The sequence below is a fragment of the Pteronotus mesoamericanus genome, unplaced genomic scaffold (genome assembly GCF_021234165.1).
Source record: "Pteronotus mesoamericanus isolate MK-2021 breed Mesoamerican mustached bat unplaced genomic scaffold, CSHL_Meso_final scaffold_174, whole genome shotgun sequence".
Lineage (NCBI taxonomy): Eukaryota > Metazoa > Chordata > Mammalia > Chiroptera > Mormoopidae > Pteronotus > Pteronotus mesoamericanus.
This window is the reverse complement of record NW_026555309.1, coordinates 45135969-45159018: the sequence shown is the minus strand read 5'-3', so window position 1 is coordinate 45159018 and position 23050 is coordinate 45135969. Positions and strand designations below refer to the sequence as shown.

General features: G+C 63.2%; 2 protein-coding genes across 11 annotated transcripts in view; both read left to right on the top strand.

The window, feature by feature from the left end:
• The window catches only part of PTK2 (protein tyrosine kinase 2), a 146220-nt gene extending 142309 nt beyond the window's left edge, over positions 1–3911 (top strand). For all 9 annotated transcript variants that reach the window (XM_054590539.1, XM_054590540.1, XM_054590541.1 and 6 more), the window contains 3 exons: positions 2364–2519; positions 3131–3211; positions 3371–3911. In XM_054590539.1, coding sequence (XP_054446514.1) covers positions 2364–2519; positions 3131–3211; positions 3371–3583 — 450 coding nt within the window. In that variant the 3' untranslated portion in view covers positions 3584–3911. The remainder of the gene's footprint in view (positions 1–2363; positions 2520–3130; positions 3212–3370) is intronic.
• A 7908-nt stretch (positions 3912–11819) lies between these two features.
• AGO2 (argonaute RISC catalytic component 2) overlaps positions 11820–23050 on the top strand; it is a 69181-nt gene continuing 57950 nt past the window's right edge. For both annotated transcript variants that reach the window (XM_054590531.1, XM_054590530.1), the window contains exon 1: positions 11820–12019. In XM_054590531.1, the coding sequence (XP_054446506.1) occupies positions 11998–12019 (22 nt within the window). In that variant the 5' untranslated portion in view covers positions 11820–11997. The remainder of the gene's footprint in view (positions 12020–23050) is intronic.

Sequence of the window (23050 nt, the reverse complement as noted above, 5' to 3'; positions counted from 1 at the left end):
CGGTCCCGGGGTCTGACCGGCCTGGGAGCGCGCTCGTGCATCGCCTGGGCCGGAAGGAGCGCATCCCAACGGCGTTTAGCCAGAAATCAGTCTCCGTTTTCCCGTGGTGACTTTCTGTTTCAGCTCCCATTTACCTGAGGCTTTAAGCGCCGCCCACCGAAGCGGGTGGGGCTGGCTGCGTCTCTGCGGGTTTGTCCTCGCAGCCTGGCCTGCCGGGGCCTCCACGGGGTCAAGAAATACGTAGTTTCCAGAAAATAGGACACGGATAAGAGGTGTCTGCCTCAACTAAGCTCCTGCTTTGGGAGAGTCCCTGCGAAGGGTCCCTGGTGGCGCCGACCAGTGCTGTGGCGGGAGGGGCCGAGGGGGGCGCAGAAGCAGGGACACCAGGAGCGCGCCTCCCACCCCTGGGGTCGGGAGCCGAGCAGCTCCTCCCGTGGGAACCCCCACAGCCAGACACAGGCGCCCTGCCCGCAGGGGCCGCTCAGAGCAGCCACGCACGCGCTGCAGGACGGCAGCTCCCCGTAACTGGCCTGGCCGTGGGCCCGCACACGCACAGGGTGGGGGGCAGGCCGTGGCGTCGAGGGTTCTGCCCCAGCCACCGCCCGAGGGCTCCTGCTTTCGGGCAGCTCTGAGGAAGGGGCGCCCCCGCCCCTCCAGCTCCCGCTGCCTCCCACGGCACAGTGCACAGCCTGGCTTCAGGCTGTAGGGAGAAAACATTAAATCAGACTCGTGAGCTTAAAGGAAAGCAACCGAATGGGAAGAATTGATTCAAAAGATGAGCTCCTATTTTTGTTTTTAAAATGAGCCCAGCCAGTCCTGGAGGGGACCCTGGTGGTGCCGCCGCTCCCCAGCGGGGCTGGGGGCCGGGCTCCGGGCTCCGGCCAGGGCTGTGCACTCCTCCCAGCCACCCAGACGTCCTGTGCGTGGCTCTCGGCGGTCACGAGTGTGTCTCCTTCCTTTGGGAAGACCCCTACTTCTTTGACTCTTGCACGGCTGCCAGATTGTCCTCCTCAGGCTTTGCATGTTGCCTCCGCCTTTATTTCGTGAAAACCGGCGTGGTGCCCGGCAGAGCTCCCGATGCGCCAGGGGCCCGCGGGGGCCGAGCCGGGCAGACAGTAGCGCCTGTGTGTTCTGCTTGTGTGTTTTTACAGGGGTTTGTCTGCTGCCTTTATTAATATTGTTTTTCTTTTTTCCCTCTCTCTGATAATTTCTTTAACCTTTCCTCACCTTCCGTTCGACAATAGCCGTGGAGGGTAAGCACTTCGTGTCTGTGTGTCTGTCCAGCTCTGTATCACCCCCAGCGCTCTGCATGTGACTGGGCCGGAAAAGTGGGGATCCTGGGGAGGACACGTGTGTTTAGTTTATCACCAAAAACAGCATGGGTAGCTGCCAGAGAAGGGGACAGGGCCGCCTCTGCAGGACTGAGCTGTTCTTGCCCTTTTCTGTCTGTGCCCAGACGGGGACACCTGAGTTCCAGGCTCCTTGGGCGGAGACGGCCCGAGGGCTCAGGGGCGGCGCCGAGTGCTGTAGTCTGAGCCCAGGCTGCAGGTTCCTGTGGGCACACGACTGTGCGCTGAGTTTAGTCTCCCGGAAAGGCCCGGGCTGTCCGTCGGGGCCCGTGGGGGCTCATGTAACGTTTAACACTGTTGACAGCTTCCCAGAAGCCCTTGTGTTGCTTGGCACCCAGCTTGCCTTGGGTAGCCCCTGGCGATGCCGCTGTGCCCGGCACTGCGTGGCCACGTTCACCTCTGCCGTCCTCTGCCAGAGCCGAGGCCGCTCCCCAGGAAGTGTGGCGCTGGGCTCGGCCGGCACCGCCCTGCCCGCCCCTGAGCCGCAGCCTTGAGCGTGGGCTGTCCGCTCATGGAAGCCATGTGGTGTCCCGCTCTAATCCTATGGGGACAGCTCCCCAGTAGGTGGCTTGGGGCAGCTCCGATGAGCCGGACAGTTTGTACTGCAGAGTCCAAGCCAAGTGGAAACTGAGAGTCTTCATGCAGAGCGCTTGCCCCTTAGCCCGCTCCTCTGAAGCCCGCAGCGGGGCCTACGGTAGAGTCTCTCTCTGGCGGCGAGTGATTCTGGGGGGCAACGAATCACTTTTCTGAGAGAATCTGGGCTGTTGAGTAGAACGTGTGTGATTCCATCTCATTTCCTTTAACTGAGCTCAAAGTTAGAAAAACGATGGCCTCATGTGTGTGTCACTCACATGAGTTCCATCGCTGTCACCCTCAAAGCGAACTCTGCCCCATAGGACGAGAAAGTCAGCTCTGTGACCCGCTTTGGTCTCTCAAAGACCCTCCCCCACCGCGTCGTGGCGCTAGGCCGCCACCCCCTGGACAATGGGAAGGTAACAGCTTCTGTGTTGGCAGCTTCAGCCCCAGGAAATCAGCCCCCCGCCCACCGCCAACCTGGACCGCTCCGGGGACAGGGTGTACGAGAACGTGACGGGCCTGGTGAGGGCCGTCATCGAGATGTCCAGCAAGATCCAGCCGGCCCCGCCCGAGGAGTACGTCCCCATGGTGAAGGTGAGGCCGTCATGCCGTGGCCCCGAGCACGGCGCCCTGACACGCGCAGGCCGCAGCCCCTCGGCGGCGCAGCGCCGTGCCGCCGGCCCCGTCGCCCACCGCGCTGCTGCTGGCCGAGGCCGGGGGCTGTCCCGGAGCTCCAGTCGTTCCGCAGCTGCCGCGCCGCGTGCCATCTCAGGCACGCGGGCTGGTCCCACGCAGGCTTGCACGGTGGCGGCCTGACGCCGCTCTGCCGGCCTGCTGGGCCGCAGGAGGTGCCTGGGGGAGGGCAGGTGCGGCAGGTCCCGGGCCTGTCGCCCACCCTCTGCTGCACAGGCCGGAGCGCGGGCGGGCGGCGCAGTGTGGGCAGAAGCGCCAGACGGCGAGCAGAAAGGTCTCCCCCAGCCACTCCTCCAGGGAGAGCCTGCTCCCTGCCCCGCCCCCCGGGCCGAGCAGCGGGGGCTGCGCCTCCGGGGGAAAGGGCCTCATGACTTGAAAGGTCGGGCTCAGCGAGGAAGAGAAACAGAAATTTTCCTTAGCGTGGTAGGAAGGAGTGAAAAACACACGGGAAGGGAGAGCTCAGTGCTGCGGCGACTCCTGGGCCACCTGACACGTGTGCCCTGTCCCCTCAGGAAGTTGGCCTGGCCCTGCGGACGCTGTTGGCCACTGTGGACGAGACCATCCCCGGCTTGCCGGCCAGCACGCACCGAGAGGTAGGGCGTGGCCGCCACTCGGGGACGCCAGGGCGGGGACCCCAGGGAGGGAGCCCGGCAGCCGCGGCGCCTCACCACCCAGTGAGGCACCAAGGGGTACGCAGAGCTCTCGGGGACGGGTTGCTGGAGGGGCTCTCCTCACCCCTCTCATCCCTGCAGATCGAGATGGCGCAGAAGCTGCTGAACTCGGACCTGGGCGAGCTCATCAGCAAGATGAAGCTGGCCCAGCAGTACGTGCTGACCAGCCTGCAGCAGGAGTACAAGAAGCAGATGCTCACCGCCGCCCACGCCCTGGCCGTGGATGCCAAGAACTTGCTGGACGTCATCGACCAGGCGCGGCTGAAGATGCTGGGCCAGGCGAGGCCCCACTGAGCCCGCCAGGGCCCTGCGCGCTCCTCTCGACGTTTCTCCGTGTCCACCAGCAGCTGGGACGCCCGTCCTGGCGCCAGCACTGACCGCGCCGACTCTTTGACTGACAGCTGGTTGAAAATCTCTCTCATAAGTTTAACCACATTTTGATTTGGGTTCATTTCTTCTTTTTGTTTTTGAATTGGCATTCAAGGAAAGTCCAGGATCCAAAATGTGGCTTTTTTCTGAGAATGAAAACTGCGCGTGAGAAGCTTTTAGGGGTCCTGAAGGAGGCTGTGCGTTCTGTCTTCCCGGAGGCAGCCGGGGCCTGCGGGCAGCAGAGAGGACGACGCGGGGGGCCGGGGGCCTGGGGCCGGGGGCCGGGGCCTGCGCCCTCGTTGGGCCCCCGTGGCCGGCAGCGCTGCGCAGAGAACGAACATGGAAGCTTTGTTTTGAAGACCTGAGTCGTTTCAGGAGGAGAACTGCCGCCTTTTTGTCTTCCCTGCCTTTCACTTGCCTGTGGGTCTGCGGAGTGTTTGCTGGAAACTCGCTGGAGAGCAAACACTAAAAACTTCTCTCTTTTCACCAGAATAATGTGCCAGTTTTTGTAGCAATGTTCTTTGGAAGCAGACATGCTTTGTACCAGAGCACCTCCAAACTGCACTGAGAAGAGGTTCTGGAACCATCCCCGTTTCCATTTTTATATAATTTATAAAGAAAGATTAAAGCCATGTTGACTGTTCCACAGCCACTGGAGCCAACCAGCCCTTCGTCGTGTGCGTCTTCCGGGAGGGGCCGCCCGCGGCCGGGCTGCCGGCGCTCTGGAGAGCGGCGCCCTCCCTTCCGTCTGTCGGGGGATATAAGTTATTCTCAGGAAGAATATAATGAACTGTACAGTTACTTTGACCTATTAAAAAGGTGTTACCAGTACAGGTTTTGGTGTAATATCCTTTCTTTCGGTTCTTTTCCTTCCAATCACTTAAGTTTTTCAGGTGACTTGGCAGATAAAGTAACAGACAGGAAAGCTCTAGGTAATGAGGCGTTTCCGTCCCTTCTCCGTCGTCTACACACGTCAAGGTCGTCACCACAGAAGGACGGCCCATTGTAAGTCGCCCTGTTCGCTCTGTCCGCTTAAGAAACGCGGGCATCGGGGCAGGTGCTTTGTCACCGTGAGGGGGTCCCTTGACAGTCCCAGTGTCGTCACGTTGTCCTGGCCTCGGGGACCCCGCCCCACCAGCGTCCCCGTGGGAAGGGAGTGGCCCGCAGGGGCCCCCGGGCCTCCCTGGCTGTGGAGCGGAGCAGCTGGAACCGGGGGCTCGGCAGGGCCAGGCGGGGACCAGGGCTCTGGTGGCGGGTTCCTGTGTGCACACCCGTTCCTGCTGGGGTTCCGTGACATTGACTTCCTCTCATGAAGGTCATGGGACTGTCACCCTCGTGAGTTTCTCTTCTCTGGCGTCCCTCAGAGTCCGAGTCTGTTCCCCGTTGTTTGGGGCAGGAGGAAGTGCCCACCCCCCGCCCCCTGGCACACCAACGGCCCGGCTGTGGGGCCGCCCTGCCCGCCTGGGGTGTTAGCGTCCCTGGCTTCCTCCCTTCCTGTGATTGTCACCAAACCCGTGCCCAGCATTGCCCAGGTGCGGCCCACGGCCTCACGGACGGGCCGCCTGAGCCGGCGCCCTTGCCCCCCGATCTTGCCCTCGGCACGAAGAACTGCGGGTAAGGCTCCCACGCCCTGGAAGTCCAAGAAGGAGGAGCTCGTTTTGGCTGTGAGAACGTGGAGGCAGGACGGACAGTGGCGTTGCGGGCGCGCGCTGGGGCAGGAGGCAGGCCGCCCGGGCCGCTGCCCACGCCGTGCTGGGCGAGGCCCACCCCACACGCCCGAAACGGCCTCTTAAACACGGTGAAGTGGTCCTTCCTCGCCCCGCTCCGACTCCTGGCTGGCGGGTCGCGAGATGGAAGGGGAAGCCCCTCAGTGGCTGCCGGGCAGTGGCGCCGACGGCGATCCCGTGACCCCCGACGGCAGGGTGTTCTGGGAGGGCCGCACGTTTCTGGGTACGAGGCCGAGACCCTGCCCAAGCTTCTGCCGTCTCTTGTGTGTCAGATGGGCATTGACTGAGACAGTAAAATCCCTTTTTATCAAATTATTTCAAGGAATGCTCTAGCTCTGATTGATCCTCATCTTATTTCATCTTATCGAATACTTCATATTAGCCACCCCAACAGCAAAAAGGAAACAGTGTGCGAGCCGCCAGAGCGATTGGTTTTAAGTGGCGTTCACCTCTCTCTTGACTCCTAAGAAAACCTAGTCACCCTGTGGAACGAAGTGAACGGAATTATTTGACTTCACACTTGATTCTCATTTCACCGCAAAGCCAGAAACACGCGTCAGTACTAACGCCACGGGGAGAGGTGCCGCCGCCGCGCCCCGGCCCTGTACCCAGCGCGGGCGGCGGCGGCCGCTGTGACCGAGGCTGGCTGGAGAGCACGCCGGTTTGTTTTCTCACTCTTGCAACGTATTACATAATAGATACGTTAATTACATTGGGTCTTTTTCAGTTTAATCTGGACTGCTTTTAGTAATCTGTTGTACAAAACACATTCATTCCGCGGTCTAATTCTTGGTGGATTTTGTCATAGTCACGGAAATGCGTGTCGGCTTTCGCATTGTAGAATGACGTCACCGTCCGACACAGCACGTCCGTCTGTCTGGCTGGCTGAGGGCTTTCGCTCAGGGGCCTGGCTCTGCAAGTCAGACTATGTGCCTTCGCTTTCCGTAAACTGAATGACCTACACGTGCCTAAGAATTCGGCAGAAGTTTATGTAAAGAAGTGACCAAACCCTGGATGTTAAGAGCATTTTATTGACAACGGTGAGATGAATTAACACTCCTGTGTCCCCCCAGCCGCTCCGACGCTAAACCTGGCGGCTCTGAATGACAGGTGTCCGATCACAGGCTCAGAACAGGGCTCTCCGCCTGGCCCTGCGTCCTCCTGGCTGCCGCATCGGCTGAGTCTCACACGGCGCCGAGCGGTGCAGGCGGGGAACCGCTTAAAGGCCATCGTGCTGGCGGCTCGCACCTCATATTTGTTGCTATCGGGGCGGCTAATGTTAAGAATTTGATAAGATGAAATAAGAGGTTGTAGTGTGAGCCACCTAATTTTATGTCTTCTTTTTCATGATATTTTCTTTTTTGGCTTTTCTAACTCATTTGCAGTGTTAACCTAAAAGCAAATAGGCAACACAAGTCAAATAAAAAGGCAACTAACGTTTATGTGAGTTTTGTTCTTGAAGAAGAAAAACTGTTTGTAGGAAGCACGGACTCGGGCAGAAGCCCAGGCAGTGCCGCGGCGAGGAGACAGAGGCCAGGGGTGGTTACGGGACGGGAAGGGGGCCGGGACGTCCATAGGGCGGCATCGCTGTGGGTGCACATGACATGACATCGTGACCCTAATTCTAAAGAATGTGTTTAATGTTCGGCCCGGTACCCACCAGCCATGCTTTCCTGTCCTTGTAAACAGCCCTTTGGGGCACAGCGTTGCCCGAGGCCCCGTCCGAGGGTCGCTGGCCGTGTTTTGACACCCCGGGGTCTGAGGCGTGAGCGGTTGTCAGGGCGGCTCCTCCGGCGGGAGGCTGTTCCTCCTGGGAGCTGAGGGGGGTGGGAGGGGCGGGGAGCGGCGAGCCGGAGCCACACTGCACCCCAGTGGCCCAAGCGAGTCGCGGTGGAGCCCGTCATCCACAGAGTGAGACATCCACTGCGCTCGTGGCCGGTGGTGGGTGCTCGCCCTCATGGAGACCCCCTGGCTCCGCTTTTTCGGGAAACCCCGCAACCCTCAACAGGAGGGCCCAAGCTGAGGCTGGAGGCAGCGTCCCCTGCCCCCTTCGGGGCTGGGCGGTCACTACCCAGCCCCGTGTGTGTCCATGCCACATCCACATTCACCCCAAGACCTTCGGGGCTGACGCACTTGTTTGTAACGTGACATAAGCGAGTCTCCTGGCGTTTGGCACATGCCGCCCTCGGCCACTTGAGGCCCTCTGATGGGTGCCAGCCGCCCATCAGGGCTGGGGCCTGTGCGTCCCTGCTGGTCGGGGGCGTCCCAGGCCCCCTCAGCCCTGGGTCTGCTCTGTGGCGCCGTGTCGGTCCAGGTCTTTTGCCCAGGTGCCAGGCGGAGTGTGCTTTTTTACTGTTGAACTTTGAGGGTGGTTTCTGTGCCCTGGGTGCGGGTCCTTTGTCTGGCCTGGGGCATGCGAACATGGCCCCCGCCCCGTGTCTGCCCGTTCAGCCTTCTAAGGGCCCCGCCCCGAGAGTCGGCAGCCGTCCTGGCGGAGCCCGGCAGGCCCGCTCTCCTCCTGCGGACTGCGCCTGGGCTCACATCTGAGGGCTGCTCGCCCAGCCGTACACCCCGAGGACTCCTGCTGTGTAAAGTGCACATATTCTGTTGCCCATCGGGAGTTAATTTTCCAGTGTCTCCAGGTAGCGACACTTCAGCTGCGCCTTCCTCATTGTGCGAGGGCCATCGTGTCCCCTGGGTGTGTCTCAGAACAGCCCTCGTGCACTCCTGTGTCCGGGGGCGACCCCGTCCGCGGCACCGAGGGGCTGTGCTGAGTGGGGCGGCGGTGCCGATTGCTTGCACCCTCAGGACTCTCGGTGTAGCCTCTGCCGCGGGCACAAAACGGCACAGCAGTGTGCGTCCACAGACGAGGTGGCTTGCGCTCCAGGTCGGGGCCCGCGGGTCAGAAGGACGTAGGTGGGTATTAGAAGTCTTTCTCAATCCACAGCCCTGCCCTCACGTCGTTAATTCAGGGAGGCAGCCAATATTTTTAGTCAAAGGCTCTCTGGACATTAGCAATGGACGGGGCCGCGAAGGGGTTCCAGTTCAGGGGCCCCCCCAGGCGCGCTCCTGGGACGCCAAGGGGCCCCATGACCACAGGGCCCGGGCCGGGCAGGCTGGGTGCAGGCTGTTGCTGTCCGCTCCCCTCCCTCCTCCATAGAATCCCATTCTTAACACCTGGCTCAAGGCTCTGAGAAGGCCTGTAGCCGACCAGTCTGCTTGGTGGGGGTGAACGCCGTGCTTCCCGGTGTTGGACCTCAGAACGCCTCATTACCGCGGCCCGCATGGTTTTGGAACATCCTTTAGTCTAGCGCCTGCACTCTGGTCTGGAAGGAGCTAGGGGCCTCCGAGTGGAGAGCACGGTGGGCACGTGACCACAGGAGGGCGCTGTGGCCCTCACCCCTGCCCTCCACAGCGCGTCGGTGGTTTGCACCGCTGCCGGGCATTGGGACCCCCAGACATGGAGCAGCGGATGGTGCAGGGGAGAGCGACCGGGCTCCAGGGGACCCCTGAGTCCGCCCTATGTGGTCAGCACCAAGCGCTGGCTGCAGGCCTGGAGGAGCGGGCAGCCACGGGGTCGGGAGGGGCCTGGGGGTGTGTTCGTGGGTGGGGGCACGGAGGGAGAGCAGGCAGGTCCGGAGAAGGAAGTTGGTTTGCCATCCCGCGGAGGGAGCTGCCGGGGTGGGGGTCGCGGGAAGGGGGCGGATCCCCAGCACCACCTGGAGGGTGCAGCTGCGGAGTCGGGTGCAGGGGGAACACGCCCAGGTGCCGGAGGACCCCACCCAGAGCCTGGGCTCTCAGGTGTGGGCGGGGCGGCCACAGCGTCCCTCCGCCAGCAGGGGTCGTGCGTGTCCGCTTCAGCAGGGAAGGGACACAAAGAAACGCCAGGGCGACACTCTGTTGCCTGACCTGCAAGGGAACCCTGGCCACAAACTTGGCAGCGTGTGCTTGTGCGCTGAGAAGTAGGGCGCCCAGCGGAAAGGCCCAGGCTGCGTGTGGAGGGCCGGGGGTCGCAGCAGCAGCGCTGGTTGCGAGGCTGAGTCATTTGGGGGTTTGGGGCGGCAGCACCATGCCCGGCGGAGAACAGCGATGTTCACCCTTTTCCACGTGAACTAATCACTAAAAGTCTGCACAACACTGGAAATAGTTTTGACTGGTATGACAAAAAATGAGTATAATTTTGATTCGTTCACACACTGGACGGCTTAGTGGTTGTCATTTAAAAAAAAAAAGAATTTGACAGTCCAAAGGAAAAGAGGTGACCCAACAGGCACTGCATGGTTTAGGAATTCTGGCGGCGCGCCGGTGGGAAATCGCCGGCGGCGTGGAGGTTTGCAGGCAGCAGTGGCAGCTGCCACGGCTAGTACAGGGGGAGGCCTCGGGGATGAGATATGGCGCAGGCACAGAAAGGCCCGCGAAGAGTAAATGCAGCCCCGGAGACTTGCCAGCTGAAGGGAGACTGCCCAGCCCTGCTCAGCGCCGGGTCTCTCTGGCCACAGCGGAACCCACTGCCCCGCCCCAGCAGTCCCCACCCTTCCGCCGCTCGCAGGAACCACCGTGTACATGGCCTCTCTGTAGCCTCTCACTTCATTATGCAGCCCCGAGCCGGGTTTGGAACGTTCATAAATGGAGTCGCGCAGTTGGCTCCTGGCTTTTTTCGCCCAACATCGTTGCCATGCGGGTTGTGCCTACCTGAAGGGGGCTCATTGTCCGTCCGGTCCCCCTTCGGGAGCACGTGAGGCTCTCCTGGGTTGTTTCTTCCCCGAGTGCCCAGCCCTGTCCTGGCGAGTGTCCCCCAAAGCTGCCCTCTGTCCTACTAGGGCCCCACGGTTGGCATGTCCAGACACCACCAAACACTGGTTTCCAGAACGGTTGTGCCGAGTCCACTGGCGAGTCCACTGGCGCAGCAATGCTGCAGGGCAGCCTGGCCGGCGGAAAAGTGGATGCTCTGGCAGGACAGGGCCGGCCAGGCGGCCCCCACAGAGCCCTGGGAACTAAACGGGGCGCCGGCATCCCCCGCAGAGCAGATGGGCCCAGTGAAGAGTGTGGAGCCGAGCAGGCACGACATCAGGTCTCGGTTCACGGGAGACGGCTCTGGGCAGAGAGCCGGAAACGGGGACAGCCATTGCAGGGGCTCCTCAGGCCACCTGGTCCACCGTGTGCCGGAGGGGCTGCGGGAGGTGGGGGGGGAAGGGCCTGGACCGGTGGCCAATTGTGGCGATGATTTGGTGGAGTCAGATGTCCCTTTAGGTCTCTCTCTGGTGGAAATGCTGGTTCACCAGCACTCATTTGGGGGTGCCCTTGAGAGCTGCCAAGCAGGAGCAGCGCACCTACTGAGGGAGGAGCCCCGTACGGGCAGGACGTGGGTGCATCTTGGCGTCACCCAGGCCCCAGGAGCAGCTCCTTGCGCCCCACACGCAGGTGTTACACACTTACAGGGCTGAGGCGCAGGCAGGGAAGGATGTTGCATGGTGGTGACCACTTTGGCATGGTTTCGCCTTCAGCTTATGCACACCCGCCGTGGAGGGACAAAGCAGGTCCTCGCCGGCGGACTGGGACTGGCTGCCCCGGGACAAGCTCCAGGCACAGCCGGGCCATAGAAGCAGGCGGGAGGGAGGGAGAACTTGACAAGACTGAAGTCCTCCCGGCCTGGGCCGGCAGGCACAGAGGAGCCTGGGGGCACCTGCGAGGCCCCTGAACGCTGGCAGGTGGAGCACTGAATTGATCTCAGGATCGATGGGAGATAAAATTGACCAAAACTTACTAATTATTTTTACGCGGATTATCTGGGTCCTTGGCTGGGAGGTGGGGTGTGGTCTTGTGCGAGGGCCCTACGCGCTCCAGCTCACACTCCGCGTCGGAAGCGAGCTTCCGGTGTTCGGCTTTCGTTAGTAACTTCAAACGAACAAGTAACAAAAACAAAAACAAAAAAACGAGGCTGAGATGCTGGGGCGCTGCGCGGAGTCAGCCCCAGGCCCGCTAGCTCTGAGACTAAGTGCACGGGCCGGACGCAAGGGACGGGGGTAGGGTCGTGTGCCCCCCACGCCCGAGCAGCCATACCCCGCTTGCCACGCGCGCGGGAGACGAGGGCCCGGCCGCCGCGCTTTCCCCGCGGGTCTCGGGCAGCAACGCCGCACCGGCCCCGCTCCGCCCCGAGGAGGCCGCGTCGCCCCTGAGTGGCTGCGAGGGGCGCCCCGCCCGCCCCCCGGCCCCGCCTCGCCCCGCCCCGGGGCCCTGCCCGCCCGCCCGCCCGGCCTCCGCCGCCCCGCGGGGCCCCCACTCGGGCCCCCCAGACGCGCGCGCGCACCCGGCCACCTCCTCCTCCCTCCCCCGCGGGCCCCGCCCCCGGCCCCGCCCCACCAGTTCGCCCCGCCCCGGCCCCGCCCCGGCCGCTCGCCAGGCTCCGCCCCTCGCCCCGCCCCTCCCCCGCCCGCCGCCGCCGCCGCCGCCGCCTCCGCCCGCCGCCCGGGCCGCGTCGGGTAAACCTGTTTGGCGAGGCGGCCGCGCCGGGGCGGATCGTGCGGCCGGCGGCTCCCTCGCGGCTCGCGGCGTCGGGGCCCGTGGCGCGCGCGCGGCCGCCCCTCGGCCCCGGAGCCCCTCGGCGGCGCCACCATGTACTCGGGAGCCGGCCCCGGTGAGTCCTCGCGCGGGGCGCCGGCCAGGCGCTCGCGCACCTCCCCGCGGCGCCGGGCGGGGGGCGGTTGGCGGGCGCGGCGCTGCGCGGGCCGGGCAGGGGCGGAGGGGCCGGGGCCGGGGGAGCGGGTCCCGGGGCGGCGGCCGCAGCCAGGCTTCCTCGGGCCGAGTCGTCGGGGCGCCCCGCGCGGCCTGGGGCCTCCCGCGCCCCCGCCGCCGCCGCCGGGGCCCCGCGGGCTGGCGCCCGGCCGGGTGCAGGGCCGGCGGCGGCGCGTGTAGGCCCGAGGCGGCGCCTGGGCCGCTGCGCCGCCGCCGCCGGGAGGGCAGGCCGGGCTCGGGGCGGCGGGCTGCGGGCGCCGAGGCGCAGGCCCGGGTCGCGCGGGCGGCGGGCGCGGGAGCGGCGGCGGCGGCGGCGGCGGCGGCGGCGGGGGCCTGGAGCGCGCTTGGTTTCGTTTCGCTCGTTGCCAGCACTTCGGCGGTCCCTTCCCTGAGGGCGAGCCCGCCGGGGGCCCCGCGTGGGCCGGAGCCTGCGGGCCGTCAGGGCTGCAGACCAGAGGGCTGGGCGGCGGCGCCCCGAACCCTGAAACGGCCTGCGGCCCGCTCTCGCTCCCGACTCGCCGTGCCCTTATTCAAGTGCTAATTGCCTTTTACAATGGACTCGGAGAGGTGAAGAGCTCTGTGGGTTTCCGGAGCACCCCTTCTTGCTAGTCGGCCTCTCGGTCTTTGGAAAAGTTCTAAAAAACTTAAAGTGCTAAAAGCAGTAACGCAACCCCCCATCCCCCTTTTAAATACACAGTTAGAAGGGCGGTTGACGCGCTGGGCCGAGAAAAGGGTCTAGTGTTGTAGAGCTTTTTCCCTGTCTCCCGCCAGGCACGTGGCTCCTAAATTTCCCGCTGGCCCTGCCACTTGCACAGGGCATTGCCTGTCCCCTTTGTCCGCCAGCGCGAGCAGGCTGCAGGCCCCGCCCGGCTCCGTGCTAGGTGGTCCCAGCCCTGTGCGCGCCGCATTCCTGCCCCGGCCCCGCGCACCGCCGGCCCCTGGGTGCGGGCCCCACCTGTCCCGGGCCTCCAAATCCGGAGTCCGGAAGCCCCTCCTGGCCCACTCCGGTTCCTGACCGTGTCTCCTGCTGCTGCGTCTGCTCACAAACAGCCCTGTCTGTGCCTGGGACTTTTGAGTGTCTTTTGGGTTTTTTTTCTTTTCCTGGTGTCACTCAGTGAGAAAGCTTCTTCAAGGTTGAGCCTGAGCAACTTATAAGGGAGGTCGGCCAGGGACTGAAGACTGGCTTTAACCCTCCACCTGGGGGAGGACTCATCCCTGCAGGGGAGGGGTCCTGGTCTCTGTATCACAGTCTTGAGGGCCGGTTTGGCTTCTCAGGCTCCGGTGGTGGCCGCCGCCCCCCCACCCCCCGACCCCCCGCATGAGGCGCCCGGGGCTCATCCCTGTGAAGGACCCAGCAGGTGCTGGCCACCGCGGCCCGTCCACCTTTCTCCAGAGGTGCAGTTTGAAAGTTGAAGGCCTGGAAAAAGTGAAGAACCTTGAGGAAGGTCAAGCTTTTGTGTTGTGTTTCACATCCTCGAATCCATTGGACGGCCTGCTAAGTTGGTGGCGTTCATTTTCAAGATAGTCAGGACCGCTCAGAGAGGTCGAGGCCGCGCCAAGGTCAGGGGGCCGCGAGCATCGGGAGGACACTGTCCTCACAGAAGCAACCACCTGCCTCTGCCCTTGGCCCGCGGTGAGAAGTACCTGTTGCTCGCAGACGGGCTGTGGGGGCGGGCGGGGGGGCGCCTGCAGGTGTCATGGAAGCAGGAGCTGGGAGGCAGTGCGGGCCTCCCGGGGGGCTCTGCACCCTGGTGGGCCCTCTCCGGCTCGTTTTTAATAAATGCGTCGCCCCCCCCCCCGCCCCCACAGGCTCCCTCTGGTCACTGGTGGCTTTTGGAAGCCTCTTGCTCCTGTGGGATCCCCGGGACGGGGCTCCGCGGCTCACGGATAAGCCTGCCCCGCCTTCGGACAGCTTTGGTTGAGGAAGCAAATGGGTCTGCAGGGTAGTTCCCGTGAACGGCGGGCTGAGCCCAGCCTTTAGGCCGCACGCAGGAGCCGGGAGGGTACGGCTGCGAGGCCATGCGGTCTTACTCTGCACACTAAGGCTTTTAATTTTGTTGAAAAGGGATTTTTGGAATAGAGCCTCTTCGATGAAACTTTTAAATGTGTTTCCTAATTTAGGATAATGAGAAGACATTAGATTTGCATTGTACAAAAATTGCAGGTAGTTTTGCTCTTTCTAACTTTAATACACTAATTAAGCAACTTATTAAGTGAATTAATTTTTAAAAAATAGAGTTCACAGTAGGTCTGTGTCGCGTCTTGTACACATGCTGTTACACATGTGAATTAATATCTGGACTCTGAAGTTCAGTAGGTATGTCACTATTTTCAAGTTTTTTGAACTGTTTGAAAGAGGTAGTGGTTTAAGATGTGTGAGTTCTCCGGTGAACCTAAACTTTCCCAGGTGCATGTGGTTGCTTGTTTTCAAAAACCACTTGGAGATCTGAGACTGGTTGAGCGCATGCCTCCTGCGGGGGGTGTTGCTTTTGCTGAGCTTACCTGTGTGGCGTTGCGGCATCGTAGCCTCTGGGGCCCCTGCGGTTTGTCTGAGAGTTGGGGACCCTGGACTCCACCCACACCCCACCCTACCGTATCTCAGCGGAGATGTGGCCCAGTCCGCCTCTCACGGTGTGTGGGCTGCTGCCCCAGCTGGGAGGTGGGGTGGTTGTACAAAGTCCCCCTGGATCTGTTCTAAATCTTGTAGGATTTAAAAAAGGGGGTAAAAGCTTCAGCTCCTAAAACCTACATGGTTTTAAAAAGCAGAATATTTTTGTTATTACTAGCTTCAGTGTCAAAAGTTTTCACAGTGCCCATGGGTGGCGGTTTTGTTTTTTTTTTTAATCTTTTATTGATTTTAGAGAGAGGGGAAGGGAAGGAGAAAGAGAGGGAGAGAAACGTCCCTGTGAGAGGGAAACATAGACCTCTTGCCTCTTGCTGTTGCCTCTTGCATGTGTCCTGACGGGACCGAACCTTCGACCTTTCGGTTGTGGGGTGGCCCCCAACCAGCCGAGCCCCGCCCTGTTTATCCTCTATGGCCTGAGCTATGCAGCCCTCCTATGATGTGCCAGCCTGACAAAATACGTTTTTGTTTCTTGAATTACTATTGTGAACCTTCAAAAATGTAACAGTTGATTTTTTGAAAATAGTGTCCATTATAAACTGATGTAAAACACGCGAGGCGAGTGCTGGGCCCAGTCCCCTCACGCCCATCCCAGCCTTGTCGACCATCGAGGTCGCCCACGTCTGCCTCAGCCCTCCCCGAGGTCTCGCAGGGTGAGCGCTCTGAGGGAGAACCCCGGCCCTCCGCCTCCCCCAGCGCTTCGGTGCCTCGTCTGAAGGCGGGGACCTTCGCGACCCGGGGCCGCTGCCATGCTTGGTGGGCTGTGGTCCCTTTCAGCTCAGGAGCATGTTTGGAGTTGGTTGTTTTGGATCCTGAATTTTAATAAAAGTTCCCATAAATTTGACTTTGTGTCTTTTTTTTTTTTTTTTTTTTTTTGCCTGGAAATAAATATGAAGTGGAAATAAAGCTTTAAAAAATTTTTCTTGCTTATCGATTTAAGAAAAACACTGATTTGTTACTTAAGCATTCATTGGTTGGTTTTGTGCCCTGACTGGGGATTGAACCCGCAGCCTTGGTGTATCAGGTCGATGCTCAAACCCAGCGGTCCCCAACCTTCTTGGCACCAGGAACCGGTTTCCTGGAAGACAGTTTTCCACGGGCCTGGGTAGGGGGTAGTTTCGGGATGATTCAACGCGCGTTGCACTCAAACTCTCTACCTGCTGTGCGGCCGCTTCCGAACAGGCGTGGATGGCGCCGCACCCCCATGGACCGCCCAGCGTGCTCTGCTCACCGCTCCCGGCCGTCGTCCGCCCCCCAGCGTCCCCCAGCCTCCCGACCAGGCCCGGCGCTGGGTACTGGCCTGCCCCGTGCCCTCCAGCCAGTTACAATCATCATGCAACACATTTTTTCCTCCTACTTTTTCCTTGAGGTTAAAAACCTGAACCTGCTGCTGGTCCTCTCTGCCCCGCTCTCCCTGACAGCCCCGTCCTCATTTGTCTCTTGGGAGAGCTGTGCCTCAGCGACTGCCATTTGCCCTCCAGCTAGGGGGCGGGCGGGTGACCAAAGCACTCGTGGTCACTCCCTGGCCGCTGGGCCTGCCCGGGGCTGAGGGGCAGGTTGGGGGAGAGGCCCCCAGAGGCAGGGCTGAAACAGGGTGACCCGTCTTGCTCTTTGGTGGCTCCATACTTGCTAAACCCTCACAAAACCTGAAGGACGCACCTATGACCGGGAGAGGCCCGCGTGCTGGGTAGGTGGCATGTCATGTGACCAGACTTGTTCTAGAAGGTGATCCCGGCAGCCCTGCGGGTGGGGGCGGGGCAATCGTGGGCAGGCCGCTGGGGGCCTGGCGTGGTGGGCCCCTCTGAGTTGGTGGCTGGTGGGGGGCCACGTGCGCCTGAGCCCCCAGGACACGCACCCTGGCTGGGACCCAGTGATGAGTCGCTGGTTAGCAGGAGAGCCTGCTGAGCCTGCTGATACCTGGGCCCCCACGCCGCCCCCGGCCAGCTCCTTGACTTCGGTGAGTTGCGTGGCTTTCCTAAGTCTCAGCGACTGTACCTGGAAAAGGGGGGTAGTTGGGCCCCCTCGGCAGCAGGGAAGACAAGGGTGCTGAGCCGAGCCCTGTGGGCTGGAGCCCCGCCTCAGGGGAGGGCTGTCCTGCCCCCCACCGGCGTGGGGGGGCTTCTAAACCTTGAGCAAGAACGCAGCCCAGCGCCCGCCCACAGGAAGTGCTCTGAGGACAGCGGCAGGGAGGCTGGCCGCTCCTGGTCTTGGTGGCCCTGGCGGCTGGATGTTTGACCAAGTGCCCCGATGGGGTGCGGGGTGAGGTGGGGTGACGGGTGAAGTCACCCTGTGTCCAGCTGGCTTCCTGGCAGCTGGTGACATGTTAGCAAAACAAGGAGAATGAAGGCCCAGCTGCCTTGGAGCAGAGCCACGTGTGGGATTTGGACAGGAGGCTGAGGTTCTGGGAGGCTGGGCCGGGCACTGGAGAGGGGGTTGGAAGGGCACGGTGAGGGGAAGGGCGGGGCTTGGGGCTCAGCGGCCGCGGGCTTGGGGCCTGCTGCTGCTGCTGGTGCGCAGTGGGTGGGGGCAGGGGTGCCCCGAGGGGTGCAGCCACGTTCCCACCTACAGCAGCTGGTTACAGACTCGCCTGAAAGCTTCTCCCATCTCTGCCCTGAAGACACAGGAAATCACACTGCAAAGGCCGGGGTGCCTGGCCTCGTGTGGGGTCGGGGTATGGAGAGGGGGCGACAGTGAGCTGGGAGCGCCCCCTGTGCACAGGGACAGAGAGAGGCCTTTGCTGGAACTGCTTCTAGAAGGTGAGACGCGGGTGTCCCGCAGAGGACTTGGCGGGGCCCGCAGAAGTGAAGTGTACCTGTGGCCCCTAAGCCGAGAACGCGGGTGCGAGGGGAGGGGTGGCGTTGAGTGAATGACCTCACCCCTGTCTGGCCAGCGTCTCGCTGCCCTTTTTGGCGCCAGGGTGCCTTGGCGGCAGCTTCTCTACAACCTCACTTCGCCGAGGGGCGGAGGGAGACGTCTGAGGGGTTCCTACGGAGCTTGTCCTTGCCGGTCTTTAAGGACCCGTCGCAACTAACGGCCCTAGCCAGGCCCGGGCGCCTCCAGAGCCGGAGCGCAGGTAGCGCCTGGCTGCGTCAGCCCAGGGCCGGAGTCCCGTTAGCTCGGCGCGCCAGGTGATCCCTGGGTGTGGCAGCCCCCGAGGGCTGGCGCGGCGGCGCGCGGGCGCAGAGGTCAGGCTCCCTGGGAGCTTATCTTGACACCATCGGGCTTGGCGGTTGGTGCGGAAGCCTGGCGCCCGCGGGCTGGTTCACACGGCCGGCCGAGGCCCGGGCGCGTGCCTCCTGCGCTCCTTCCTGAGCTTGGGTGGCGCCAGGCCCCCGGGGAGGAGCGCTTTCACCGTGCGGCCAGGCCCCGCGCGTCGGCCAGCGTGGCCGGAACTGAGCGTGAGCGCGACTCCACGGTGGCGTGGGGGGCATTCGGTGTGGCGGCCGCTGGCGTGGAGGCGTTCGGTGTGGTGGCTGCCTAGAGTCTGGGTCGCGGTCGGAGGCTGATGCTCCTGCCGTGGGGGCGCTCGCGTTCAGTCCTTGGCGCCATTCCGCGCGCGGCCGACGCGTGCGGCCGGCAAAGCGGCGGCTGACCGAGTGAGGGTCCGGCGGCCAGCAGGCGGCGACCTCGCTGGTTTTTCGTAGGAACGAGAGTTCGTGCCGTGAGACAAGCAAAGAAAGATGCAGACGGTGAGGAGCAGGTCACGGGACGAATGCGGGCATCAGGCGCCAGGAACTCCGGGAGTTGTCGGGTCGCCCGTGAACCCTCAGTGGGCCCAGCCCACGCGCGCTCCAGGTCGGGCCTGTCTCGCTTGCATCCGGGCGGGGCGGGGCGGCCGAATGATGGGCACTTGGGCCGGGCGCTCGTGTAGCCTTTGTGCGTCTCCGCGGAGCGCGCGCGCTGGCGCAGGTGCTTCGCCCCTCTGGGCCCAGGCAGGCAGCTTGCGGGTCCGGGTGGGGGTGCTCCGCCACCCCGACCCCCACCCCGCGCGGCAGGTGCGCGTCCCGATGGGGAGCCTTCACCGGTGCGGACCGGCCCTGACGCTCTGAGCGCGCATTCCCGGCAGAGCCTCCAGGACAGACCTGTACGCCGTGCTGTGCGGTGAAGCCGTGTAGACGGGCTCGGGGCAGGCGGGGACCCGTGGTGCCGGGCCACATGGACAGGAGCTGCGCCCGGGAGCACCGGGCTCGGTCTCCAAAGGAGGGGCCCGGCCACAGCCCAATGGAAGGAAGACAATGTGCTGCTTGTCGTTTCCATGCGGTGACTCTGGAGCGGCCCCGTCAGCGACGACAGTGAGAGGGCCTCTGGGGATGCCCTGTTCCCTCTGCGCGCCGCTGGTCTAATGTCCAGCTGCGGGGTGCACTGCGGAGTGGAGTGTTAGCCTCAGACAGCGTCCCTGGGTGGCCCGGACTGGTAGTGACAGGCTAACCTGGAGCTCTGGGTCCCTAACGCTCTCGGGGATGAAAGCAGAGCACGTGTCAGGGGAGGCAGGAAGTGAGGACAGGACACTCACAGGGGAGGCATCGACGCCGTGTCTGGACCATAGGCCCTAAGGACAGCCAACGAGCAGGGGCGGGGCCTGGTGGGGGGCGGGGCCTGTGTGGAGGGGCGGGGCCTGTGGACCCTCGGTCCCTGCAGGCGCTTTAAAGAGGTGACCTCAGAGGCAGAACTTCAAGCAGGGGAGCAGGGGAGGTGAGGGTGGGAAGTCAGGAGGGACCTTGAGCCGGGGTGGGGGGGCGGTGCTGAGCAGCAGAGAGGCCTCCCCTGTGTTTCCGCACGGGCCCCCCGGGTGGCTGTGTTAGGGGCAAGCCGAAGCCGGCGCGTGGAGGCTGGGAGCCGGCCTGGGAGGAAGCGCCGCGCCGGGTGGGAAGGCAGGAGTGAAGAGCCGTGTGCTCGCCCCAGCCCCCAGCCTCCCGCCTGCGGCCCTTGTGGGTGTTGTAGGCCCCGGTGGTGCTTGAGTCAAAATATTCCATGTGACATCACCAAGCAAGCGTGCCTGTCTGCCCCCGCCCCCACGCCAGGCCCCTGGTTGCGGCTTGAGGCCGGAGCCTCCCCGGCCCTGGGCCATGCACGCGGCATCGGGCCAGCCGGCCTGCCTCTCCGCGGCGTGGATGGCGGCACTCCACTCGGTTGGGTCCGAGTAAGGCCCACGCAGTAATTGGCAGATGTCTCCTCAATGTTATTTTCTTTTAAGGTTTTATTTTTTACTTTTAGAGAGAGGGGAAGGGAGGGAGAAAGCAGGAGAGAAGCATCATGTGAGAGAGAAGCATCGACAGGTTGCCCCAGGCATGTGCCCTGACCGGGAATCGAACCGGTGACTTTTCCCTTTGCAGGATGGCGCCCAAGCTGCTGCTCAGGGCTTGATATCTTTTTAAAATAACTGTTTTATCGGGAGCTAGTTCATGCAGCATTCAACCGCCACTTGAAGGGTGACCTCAGTATGTTTTATTAGATTCACGGCCTTGGGCACAGATCACCGCCACCCAGTATTTAACATTTTGGTCCCCCCAGCCCTGAAGAAACCCTGGGCCCCTCAGCTGCCGCTGCCCCTTACCCCGGCCCCAGCCTGAATGGCCACGGTGCCTTCTGGGTCCACAGCTCGCCTCCCTCCCCCCGCTGGTTGCGGACTGGCCTGCGACGCGGGCCCTTGCCCTGCCTGGGTTTTCTGGGGGGTCTTCCTGGCGCCCCCAGCATGTCCCTCTGTCCTCTGGGGGCTTTGCGCAGGGGGCGTTGGGTCAGGGGCTTAGCTGGGGCCTCTCCTTCGTTGGGTTTTGTGTTTTTCGGGGGGCGGGTTCGGCGCGATGCTCACCATGGAGGGCGGGCCTGGGGCTCCGCGGCGGCCTCCACAGCCAGAGTGCCCCAGAGGGGTGTTTGCGAAGGACGCGGGCAGGCCGCCCGTTGGGGGAAGAGGGACCGGTCCGGGATGGGGGGCGCTGCCCCTGAGCGTGTGGGAGGAGCAGGGGCGAGGCCGTGGGTGCAGGGAGGTGGGCGGGGCGGGGGTGGCAGGGAAGGTGGGGAAGGAGGCCCCCTTCCCTGGTGAGGAGGGTAAGGACGGAGGTGGGGGGCGGGGGGGCCTGCAATTTCCTCCATACGCTGAGTGGAAGGCGGTTGTGCGAGGCCCGGGAGCACCCCGGCGCTGGCATTGGAGCCCACGGCTCCCAGTGTGCCTTGTGAGGGGTCTGCCCGTCTCCTCTGTTGCCACTGCCCCCCGCCCCCCCCATTATCTCAGTCATCTGTCTCTCTGCAGGTTCTGCCCTGGTGTCTCCTTTGCACCCACTGGATGCTTGTTACATTGTTTCCTGTTTCAAAACTCAGTCTCCTGACTTGGTACTTCTGTAGAGTGTTGAAAATTTTCATACCTAGCCCCTCTGGTGCCTTCCCTCCTGGGGCCCCTCACACCCCCTCCCGTGTGATTCTGCCGTCTCGGGGGAGTGGTCCCGGGTCTGCCTGGAGAGGACGGGTCTGGCGCGCGGCAGGCGCGCGGTCAGCGTGGGGGGGGTGGGCCCGGGCCCGGGCCCGCTCACTAAACGATTTCCTGCGCTGGGCTGGGCACACGCAGGGGAGGTGAACGCGCGCCCTCCCGGACCTCCCCGCGGCCCTCCTGGGAGCACGTCGGCGTTGGTGGGTTCCGTGCCAGTGACCGAAGGCACCCGCTGAGCCTGGTATTGCTCTGGAGGGCACAGAGCGGGCTTTTTCCTCACTCCCTCAGGGCCACCGGCCAGAGCTGCGCCCTCAGGCGGCAGCCCCGGAGGTGGCGGCCATGAGGTGCGGGCCTCCCCCCAGGCTGGGGAGTCAGCGTCCACTTGTTGCTCGGTGCCCCGTCTGTGACATGGTGGGACCAGCTGTGCCGCCCCACATGGCACCCGCGTGGGGCTGGAATAGGACCTGGCAGGGCAGGCGCGCGTCTGCCTCTCGCTGGCCCCCCCCTTTCGGGGATGGGACCCTACAGGCGAAGCCTGAAAAAGATGGCTGTGTGGTGAAAAGTCTCTGAAAAGTAAATTCCGTGGAGTAACAAGAGGAGGTGGCCAGAAAGCTGGGTGGAAGCAGCTGGGGTGCCGCGTGGCGTTCGTATTTGGCGGCGGGGGGCGGGGGGGAGCTTTTTTTGTACTGAAGAAAAGCGAAGAAGCAGGTTGGCTCGCTCGGGATTAGAATTTAGGTCCACGGGGAAGCCTCCGCCTGCGCCGCCCGCCCGGGGGCTGGGGGGCCCCGCGGGCCGGCAGCGGCGGGCGCGTCCCCGAGGCCGAGTGTGCCGTGACTTGACGTGCTTCAAGGGGGACCTGCGAGTCGTAGATTGTGAGGCACTCGACACAGCTTTCTGAGGTGCCCGGTGTCGTTCCAATAAACACTTACTTGAAGAGTGATTTCTGTTTCGTTTTTGCACACTCTGTTGGAATAAGGTATTTTTAAGCCCGTGTTACAGAGTGACGGTTGTTGAATCCTGCCAAGTCACCTTCTCCGCCGGCGCTGTGCGACGCCTGTTTTTACGTCCTCCGCGCCGGCCTCGGCCGCCAGGGCTGTGTGCTAGTCCCTGTGACCCTGGGGCCGGCCCCCGGCCCGCTGGCCGCTGTTCATAGCGCGTGTGGGATGTGTGCCGAGTGCGTCCGCACCGGGAAGAGCGGGGAAAATGATAGGTGCTTTTCTCAAGGAGGAATTTCTTTCAAAATGTCACAGCCTTTTATTTAATTGATGGGAAATTCCCGTAATGTAAAATAAACCATTTAAACGTGAACGGCTGTGGGGCATCGAGCACGTCACAGTGTGGGGCAGCCAGCGCCTCTGTCTAGTTCCCAACATTGTCATCACCCCACAGGGACATCCCGGGCCCCGGTCACCCCCTCCTCCTCCCCCAAGCCCCTGGCAGCCACCGATCTGGGTTTGTCCCTACAGGTTTGCTCATGTGGGTGTTTCACGGAAATGGAATCGTAAAGCACAGGGGCTTCTGTGCCCGGCTTCTGCTGGGCCGTGGCGTGGGCCGTGTCCGTATGTCCGCCCTCGTGCCTCGTGGTGGCGTGATCGTTGTGTGGTCAACTGCTCCTCTACCGACGGGACGGGCAGCTGGGTGGCTCCTGCTCCACCCGCTGTGCACAGTGCCGCTGCGGACAGGCGGGTGCCGGCGGGTGGCGCGCCGCGTCCCCATTTCTGGGGGGCGCGGGCCTGGGCGCGGAGCACTCACGGTGCGGCGCTCGGTGGGGCTCCGAGGACCCGCCAGGCTTCCCCTGGAGGCCGCTGCTCACAGTCCCGCCAGCCGCGTCTGAGGTTTCGTCTTAGTGTCCTTACCCACCCTCCCAGGCATCACGGCCTTTTAGAAAA